This window comes from Phallusia mammillata, chromosome 3 (genome assembly GCF_965637545.1).
Source record: "Phallusia mammillata chromosome 3, kaPhaMamm4.hap1.1, whole genome shotgun sequence".
In the NCBI taxonomy this organism is placed as follows: Eukaryota; Metazoa; Chordata; class Ascidiacea; order Phlebobranchia; family Ascidiidae; genus Phallusia; species Phallusia mammillata.
In genome coordinates this window covers 1,465,218-1,474,393 of record NC_137254.1, presented here as the reverse complement: position 1 = coordinate 1,474,393, position 9,176 = coordinate 1,465,218, and the positions used below count along the sequence as shown (strand labels likewise).

Genomic DNA, 9,176 nt, shown 5'->3' with positions numbered 1-9,176 from the left:
AAATATATTTTAAACCTCGTGGCCCCTTTTTGCAAAAATTTAAATGGCAAACTCGTGTTGAAATTCAGTATTAATTTCGGCTTTAAACTCTAGTCAAATAGAGTAAACAACAAACTGTAATCGTGACAAACCTTAATATGGATAAAGAGTGTTAGGGAATAAAGAAAATTTTAGCACACACTCAATTCCGCCCATTACAAAGAAAAAGACTCACTGATTTTGAGCGGGCGTTTCTTGTGAGGCTACATGGGCCATGACAATTTACTTTTGGCACGAATTTATTAAAACTACATCAATCATTTTTTTTACAAAATTGGACGCCATAACAAGTTTGAAAGAATAAGACAACAGAAAAAGATAAATCACGCACTAACGCCACCTTTTCCTAACAGGTTTCGTGCAGTCAACCATAGCAAAGCTCGTTAGGAAACCCGCTTCAAGCTTGCAAAGTCGTGCATGTAACAAGCACTATGGTTGACTACACGAAGCTCGTTAGGAAACCCGCTTTAAGCTTGCAAAGTCGTGCATGTAACACGCGCTATGGTTGACTGCACGAAGCTCGTTAGGAAAACCACTTTAGGCGTGCATGTAACAAGCGCTATGGTTGACTACACAAAGCTTGTTATAAAACCCACTTTAAGCTTGTAAATTCGTGCATGTAACAAGCGCTATGGTTGACTGCACGAAACTAGTTAGAAAACCCGCTTCAAATCATCATATAAACGACCCCATTTACTTAATAAAGAAAATATCTTCAAGCAATTCAGAGTCCTCGGGGTCAAAAGTTGACGTGTGCATGACGTCATCCGACCTTGACAGACGTAACGCGGTAGTGACGTCACGCGACAATGACGTCATAGCCTCTGTTTCGTCAACAAGCTCGCTCAGGTCGCTTATGTTGTTCATGGTGCTGTTGTGCGGGCGACGCGGCGATGACGCAATCACGTCGATGACGTCATCCGACTGTGACGTGGCGTACGTGTGACGTAATCGGTTTGTGGGCGATGAGGTCGGTTTGTAAGAAGAAAGTGTGGTGCTAGGGTTGGATTTGCTTGATGAACTGAATCTAAAAAAAAGAAAATTAGGTGTATAGTATATAAGCTATTGCTGCCTGGCATAATAAGTTTGTAGAGCTCTTCTGGCAAATATAGTTTTACTCCGATGTTTCGACGTCATACACAGGTCGCCGTCATCAGGGTAAATAACACTGAATGCGACTGGTACAGTGCACGATTAGAGGCCCGATTATTCGTTATCGCGCGGTGTTTTCGTTGCGTTGTGACGTTTTGCGTCTATTTCTTTTTTTCCCCTTGTTTATCGTGCACTGTATTGCGCGCATTCAGTGTTATTTACCCTGATGACGGCAACCTGTACAGGGCATCGAAAAGTCGGAATCTATTCTTTACAACGAAGCTGACATGTGCAGCATACAAAGCAGGCAACGGTGCTTGTGATTCGACTTTCGGCGGGTTCTCCACTAAGCCAGTGTAGCTCAGTCGATAAAGCGCGAGTCCCGGAAAGACTCTTGTCGTGGGTTCCAATCCCACCACAGGCTAGGTTTTTCTACCCTATACCTTGTCATACGGAAATGCTTGATGACTGGCTGATTCGGTACAAGGCCTGGTGACGACATTTTATGAAGAATGAGGACGTTTTCAAACCTGTTTGTCGGTTCCGATTTGTGTCTTCTATTGGTTCTGTCACTTGCTGAAAAAGACGTTTCATTTCCTCGTGAAGAAAAATCTACAAAACATTATGATAACATCAAGTTATAAGCTATTAACACTAGTTTTTGTTTGACCACTGTTGAGGTTAACAAAGTCACGTCTGTGCTTAAAATTCCTCCTGTAAATGAAATAGTTAAATTACCCGTTAAATAACATCACATATGGTAACAAATATGTTCACTAAAACTGTTTAAGGGCATAAACTGAGACTATAAGTCGGTACAGGCTTTTGTGGGCCATAAATTTGAATAAAAATGGCTTTTTGGGCCCTAAGTTTCAACAAAAATGGCTTTTTGAGCCCTAAGTTTCAACAAAAATGGCTTTTTGAGCCCTAAGTTTCAACAAAAATGGCTTTTTGAGTCCTAAGTTTCAACAAAAATGGCTTTTTGGGCCATAAGTTTCAACAAAAATGGCTTTTTGGGCATTAAGTTTCAACAAAAATGGGTTGATTGGGGCCTGTCTTCATTAGTGCCACAATTTCACCAATTTTCGGGACTAATTCGGGCACTGAAGAGGTTTAAATTCATTTTACACTTTGCAAAAAAGCCTACAAACAGGGTTGCCATCGACATGGACCCCCAAAAAGGACAACCGAAAAATTTTCATACCATACAAAACAAATATTTTTAAACAAATCTTTGCATTTATACGAGTCATGTCATATCATATGCCATATTTTTTGCCAGAAACAATCTGTTCCAACAACTCTTTGTTTGTAGAAAACGCTTAGTGCATCTCACAACAGCTCAGGTCTAGGTTTACTTTTACTTGTTGCAGGGATTTGACTAGTAATTGTTGAAAATAAGACAAAATAAGGATTCAGGCCAAAACTAGGACATATCTTAGAAATAAGGACGGTATGGCAACCCTGCCTATAAAGCTTAAAAAACAAGAAATTACAAACCCTGATGAAAATTTCTTATCGGTTCTGTGATTGGTCGTTTGGTGCTCACATGACGCATGGAATTAGCCAATCCCTGCCCTCTAATCAGCTCTGTGTCATAATGGTGGCCCATGTTGAGGTCATAAGAAAGGTTATTGGGTTCAGGAAATTCCCTGTGTGAGGGGGGAAAGCGCCCCATGTAACGGAAGTGACGCATCCGGTCGATGTATTCGGCGTGACGTATCTGTGTAAAAATTTGTTGGATTAAGTTTTTAAACCAGTTTGTCTTTAGATTTTGAATTTACTTAAGTACGAATTGATACCCACAAATTTTAATTCTTGGTACTGGGCCAAAATCTGATGACATCAGCGTTTAAAGAGATCATGTGACCCAAAAACTTAACAATGTACTTTCTGACCCCCTCCAAAAAAATTTTTTAGCAATTTTTACAATGTTTTCCTTTTTACATCATTTGCTGTTAGACATCTTATAATGATAAGAAAAAGTTGAAAAAAAAGTTACAACAAAATAATTATTGAACACTTTCTCCCTGTAACTGGCAAAGTTTCGTCAAATAAAACGCGCATTTTCTAAACATATTTCCCAAAAGATAAATAAAACAACATGAATATATAACTTTCGGTAGAGGGTATGTGTGAAAATTTGTTTTTGGGCCTTAAACAAAAAATCTAGTCTTGCCAACTTAAGTAAGAATTGACTGAAATCCACAAACTTTAATTATTGGTACTGGACCAAAATCTGCTGATATTGTCAAAGTCAGGGGGTTAAGAGGTCTTGTCTAGTGGTGGGATTCAGCTGGTTCGCACCGGTTCTAAAGAACTGTCTCACGAAATTTTATGAGATCAGCGAACCGGCTAGCATTGCTGGTTACTGTCAATGGACTTTCTGTAACAGGACCGGCTGAAAAATACAACTTTTGTGATAGAACCGGCTGAAAAATACGACTTTTGTGATTTGGGCAAAATGGCTTTTTATTTTTGAAAATGTTGAAAAAAGGAACTTGAATAAAAAGTTCAGGCTTTTAAAGCACATTGGTAAAGAAATTTACCCATTTTAGACAACTTATAGGGTGTTTGACGGAGCTACATGGCAAAACATAACACTAGACATCTAAAATGGCTTGTTCTAAAAAATGTCATCCAATTCGAACATTGATTAAAAATTTCACCCATTTTTGAGGGTTAATGGGAAAATGGTGGGGCTACAGGGTAAAACACATCAATCAACACCTAAAAATGGTGCATTACCCATTTTAGGGGGCTAGTGGGGTGACTGATTGGGTTCTACACCCCAACAGATATTTTATTCAAGGCCAAAATGTAAAATAACCTTCAATTCCTGATGCCTCCTCCGTAATTGCTCCTCTTGCTCTTCGAGGAGCAGCTGGAGATGATTTTGCTCCTCCTCAAGAGCTTCTTTTTGTTTTATGAGTTCGTCCCGACGACCGGTCGGACTCATAGAGCGGACACGCTCCCCAAGTGTGAAAGCCATTTCTGGAAAAAACATTAACAAGTTTACTTTTTAAAATAAATTAGGCACAAAAGCCATTTCTGAACAATATTGAACAAATATTAGTTTTTATAAATCATAGTATGCCAGGCCTATTGAAGATGTAATACCGCTGGTCTCCCAAGCATTCCCATACATGGCAAGGCACAGGCTAGAAAAATCCAGCCTGCAGTGGGGTGCGAACCCACGACAGGAGTCTTTATGGGACTCGCACTCTACCAACTGAGCTACACAGACTCAGTGGTGAGCAAGCCGAAAGTCGAATCACAAGCACTGCTGCCTGCCTTGTATGCTGCACATGTCAGCTTTGTAGTAGGGGATCGCCAGATTGACCATGTCAGCTAAGATGAACATACATTCATACTGGGGTCAACAATGAAGCATTCAATGCAGACCAGCGATATGGAAATGCTTGGGATATCAGCTTAATTTGGTAAAACACCTTCAATAGGCCTGTATTCCATAAATGAGTGTGTTGTAATCAATGGTCGGAATTGAACGCTTCAGGGCTAATCTCAGTATGAATGTAAGTTCATCTTAGCTAGTTTATAGAGAGCCAAAAGATAGCAGTTTACTTAATATTATATTTACCTTTCACGCCTTCATCTGTCCCAGACAGGATCGAAGATTGGTCGTCTCGCCTCATGTTGTGCAAAAAGTCACGAGCAAAATTGTCAGAATCGGAATCATATGCTCGAGATACATCAGCAGATCTTGTTACAGGAATATGCCGTGACATGGGGTGAACAGTTTGAATCCCTTCCGACTTTATTTGCGGGCGTGATTTCGGTGATATCAAACGCTTTGGGCTTTTATATTTCTAAACATAATTGTTTTATTTTATTTAGCATAAAAATAATTGATTTTAGTCAGCATAAAAATAATTGATTTCATTTAGCAGAAAAATGATTCATTTTTTAGCAGAAAAATAATGGATTTTATTTAGCAGAAAAATAAATGATTTTATTTAGCAGAAAAATGAATGATTTTATTTAGCAGAAAAACAAATGATTTTATTTAGCAGAAAATGATTGATTTTATTTAGCAGAAAAATAATTAAATTTATTTAGCAGAAAATTGATTTTTTCTAACACTTTCCAAATAACTTTTATTCATGGTAACTTTTTTCAGTAATATCCACACATTTTTTAAACAATAATGGGCCACAGTTTTAATATTAACCAGAAGTGGGTGTAGTAGGGTTTACTAACTATCGTTAATAAACTACCTTATACTGATGTCCACTTGCATTTAATTTGGCTTCAGAAATAGAATGGGTTTCATTGTCGTCTAATTCACGAATGGTAATGTCTCTATGATTCAACAAATCATCTGTTTCTATACTCTTTTCATTAGTTACATCTTTCTGTTTCTGTCTGCAACAAAAATTTCAAAGCCTTAATTTCTTGTTCTAAAGTAGTTTTTTTTCCTACACACAAAAAATTGGAAATGACCTTTTCGGGGAGGTCCTTTATAATAAAAAGCAATTTTGCTAGATACCAAGACAGTTTCTAAAGCAGGGGTCCCGGGTCGGCAACCTTTTAGGCGACGCATGCCAATTTACTTGTCATTTCCATGTGTTAATGACTTCTCATGTCAACGTTTTCTAAATAATAGTGGTTCGTGCCAGCAGATATCAAAAATAAAAAGAAAGCAGAGTGTTTTGTGCATGTAAGGCTGAATTTTAAGACCATAGCATTATAAAAACGATAAACAAGTAGTGAACAGGTTAAATTGTTACTTCAATATAAGCATGCAAGTCGTTTGGTGTGCTATGAAAAACCACCTCGCGTGCCAGGGGTTGCCCACCCCTGTTCTAAAGCATTCCAATAGAGCAATGCATAGGCTAAATAAATATACACTGAGATGGGATACAAATGCACAACAGGAGCAGGTAGGCATTTCGTTTTAAGTTTGGTTAGGAAGTCGGAAATTATCATTATGTATCTTTCCATTGGGCTAAGCCAGTGGTTCTCAAACTTTTTTTGTTGCGACGCCTCTGGAAAAGTTTTGTGGAATGGCGACCCACCAGAAAATAACAGTTAATGAGGAAACTTATTATTAAAGTTGTGTTTATCGATACAACAACAAAAAAACATGAAACGGATATTCTGCGGCGCCTTTGAAAAATTGAAACGACGCACCAGGGCATCGTGCCACACAGTTTGAGAACTACTGGACTAAGTCATTATAATTACAAAACACCAGTTTACACAAAGTCAAATTTATGAATTGTGCTAACAAATAAACTGAATTTTTATATTGTTTCATAAAATAAGTAATGTAATAAGCTACCAAAACAATGTGAAACGTTTATTTTATGCACCAAAAAAGGCAACGGTGCTTGTGATTCAACTTTCGGCGGATTCTCCACTGAGCCTGTGTAGCTCAGTTAGTAGAGCACGAGTCACGGAAAGACTCCTGTCGTGGGTTCGAATCCCACCGCAGGCTAGATTTTTCCAGCATACGCCTTGTCATATGGGAATACTTGAGAGACCAGCTGATTCGGTATAACAACTATGATACACCAAAAAAAAAAGAAAACTAAACAAACACATTGCAAGAATTTTACTTACTCTGGTGTAACCACTTTTTCTGCTTTTGACAAAAGTTTATCGATATCAGAACTGACTTCTTTTTGTTTCTCTGTGAGCTGACTTTGATAAAATGCGAGTAGCTTCTGGCAATCTTGGTATTGAGCAAGCAATAGATGTTGCTCTTTCTCGATTTTTGTCTTTTCTGCTTTTATCTCTTTCAGCTGAAAAAACAACAAAGATTTTATTTTGATGTTTTTTAAGAAAAGTTAAAAAAATCTGTAGGTGCAGTAAAAGATTGTTTGCACGCACATACTAATGCGAGACAGTTTCATGAGCGCACACGCACATGCGACCGCTCAGCGTGCGTTGGATTTTCCCGCTTTGTTGAGAAAAAATGGTTTTGCGGTTTCAATGCAATGCAGTTCAATGCTAAAAAACAAACAATTGCAACCAAAATAGCTAGGGAAAGGGCCTTTTTGAATCCCTAGATTTTCAGTGTGACTTATGTGCGAGTCAACTCTAAATTAAACTTTTTTAACACAAAACTAATAGTGCGACCAATACGGTGGCGCGACCTATTGGCGAGTATATACGGTAAGTTTCTTGCTCAAGAAAACACAAGCGATCAAGATATAATTAGAACCCATGACCCTGTGATCACAAGGAGGTTGCACTAACCACTGGGCCAAAGAGGTGATATCAATTTAGTTTAACCCACCAGGGCCCCTGAGCTGGAGTTTTGCTCAATGAAACAAACATGGTTGAGTCAGAATTAGAATCTATATCCTTGTGCACACAGGGCGGTCTATTTCATGTGTCATGCTCACCTGGTTAGAAAATATTTTCTTTGCTTGACCAAGTTGCTGCTCAGTTGCTTCTTTTTCTTCACTTGCTTTTGAAAGTTCTCGAATTAAATTCGCGACACGCTGTTTATCTTCTGCACATAAATCTTTTAACGATGCTCGGTGATTCTTCGAAGACATTTCTGAAAAATCAAAAAGTCTGTAATAAAATTTGTGTAACATTTGAAAAGTCATAATTCAAGCAATTTGAAAATTGTAAATTCTAATACAAAAAAAGTTTTAAACAATTTAAAATGAAAGTTTAATTAATAGAGCAAGTTGGTTTTAACGACTTTATACTTTCCTTTTAACAATTTACGAAAAAGTACAAACTACAAACTTTTTGAATCTTTCAGATTTTGTTCACCATTATGACTTTTGTTTGGCATTGAACTGCTTTTGGAAGTGTTCTACAAAAAAAACATAGTCTGTATTTTGTGATTAAGCATAAAAACTTGCATCTAAAATATACAGGATCGCTTGGATCACTTGGTGCACCTTGATATTACTTGGTGCATCTTAATATAGCATGGTGCACATTTATATCGCTTGGTTCACCCTTATATCGTATGATGCACTTTTATATCGCTTGGTGCACCTTTATGTTGCTTGGGGCATGTTTATTCCACTTGGTGCACCTTTATGTTGCTTGGGGCATGTTTATTCCACTTGGTGCACCTTTATTTTGGCCGGTGCAACTTTGTTTTGCTTAGTGCACCTGTATAATGCTACGCGCACCTTTACCTAGCGATATAAAGGTACACCAAGTGGCATAAAGGTGCACCAAGCGATATAAAGGTGAACCAAGTGATATAAATGTGCACCAAGCGATATAAACGTTCACCAAATGATAAATGGTTGAACCAAGCGATATAAATGTGAACCAAGTGATATAAATGTGAACCTAGCGATATAAAGGTGAACCAAGTGTTCTAAAAGTGCGCCAAGCTGTGTTAATAATGCACCAAGCGATCCTGTATATTTTATATGCACCCTAAAAACTTAATTAAAAACCTAATAAAACTGCAAAAATAAGGAAAAAAAAAACAATTTTTGTTTCCACTACCATTTGCTTTTATTTTAAGATGTAACTTTTGTTCATTTTGAAAAATTCTGAATTATTTTACGTTTTTATTTCTTTTTCGTTACAAACAAAATCAAATAATTGAAGTGAAAAGACTTAGTACTTACATGCTTATTTGGTTTCATTCTGTTTTCTTTTTCCACTTGCTGCTTAATAAATTTATTTTTCTTATTTATTTTCCTCTCCTCTGATAATCCAGGCACATACGATAGTTGTTCGTCATTTTCTTCACCGCATGACCAAAATATATCACCGCTTTTCGACATTCTTAGCAAAACAAAACACAAATGAAGTTTAGTTTAATCAAAAAGACGTAATTTAGGCTGTGGTGGGATTTAAATTTTTTGTCAGCTGGCTCTATCACAAAAGTCACATTTTTCAGCCGGTTCTGTTACAAAAAGTCCATTGACAGTAACCAGTAATGCTAACCGGTTCGCCTATCTTATAAAGTTTCGTGAGACGGTTCTATAAACACTTAATTTAGGTATAAAAATAATTTATTTGTATTTTTGTGACTTCAAAAAAACCGCTAATTTAAAGGGGAACGTTTTCCTGAATAAAAAATCCCCTGA

The 9,176-nt window shown here is 37.3% G+C and overlaps 1 protein-coding gene across 2 annotated transcripts; it reads right to left on the bottom strand.

Moving 5' to 3' along the window:
* Nucleotides 1-260: 260 nt before the first annotated feature.
* On the bottom strand, nt 261-8,908 carry LOC145218220 (uncharacterized). 2 transcript variants are annotated; one of them, XM_080085620.1, is made up of 10 exons: nt 8,712-8,908; nt 7,861-7,930; nt 7,506-7,663; nt 6,718-6,899; nt 5,370-5,517; nt 4,733-4,961; nt 3,962-4,125; nt 2,632-2,854; nt 1,662-1,743; nt 261-1,066 (listed from the first exon to the last, which is right to left on the bottom strand). In XM_080085620.1, the coding sequence occupies exons 1-10, from the start codon at nt 8,868-8,870 to the stop codon at nt 733-735; spliced, it is 1,749 nt and encodes a 582-aa protein (XP_079941746.1). In that variant the 5' UTR covers nt 8,871-8,908; the 3' UTR covers nt 261-732. The 2 variants fall into 2 exon arrangements, with proteins under 2 accessions (XP_079941746.1, XP_079941747.1); XM_080085621.1 differs by having other exon boundaries at nt 7,888-7,930; nt 8,712-8,899.
* Between the last annotated feature and the right edge of the window lie 268 nt (nt 8,909-9,176).

What these genes read in the sequence shown, in the direction of transcription:
- LOC145218220 (XM_080085620.1), bottom strand. Translation starts at nt 8,870, where the DNA reads ATGTCGAAAAGCGGTGATATATTTTGGTCATGCGGTGAAGAAAATGAC. An exon ending in AGAAAATATTTTCTAACCAG is followed by an intron (nt 6,900 to 7,505) that starts GTGAGCATGACA and finishes TTGTTTTTTCAG; the next exon opens with CTGAAAGAGATAAAAGCAGA. An exon ending in GATAAGAAATTTTCATCAGG is followed by an intron (nt 1,744 to 2,631) that starts GTTTGTAATTTC and finishes AATGTTTTGTAG; the next exon opens with ATTTTTCTTCACGAGGAAAT.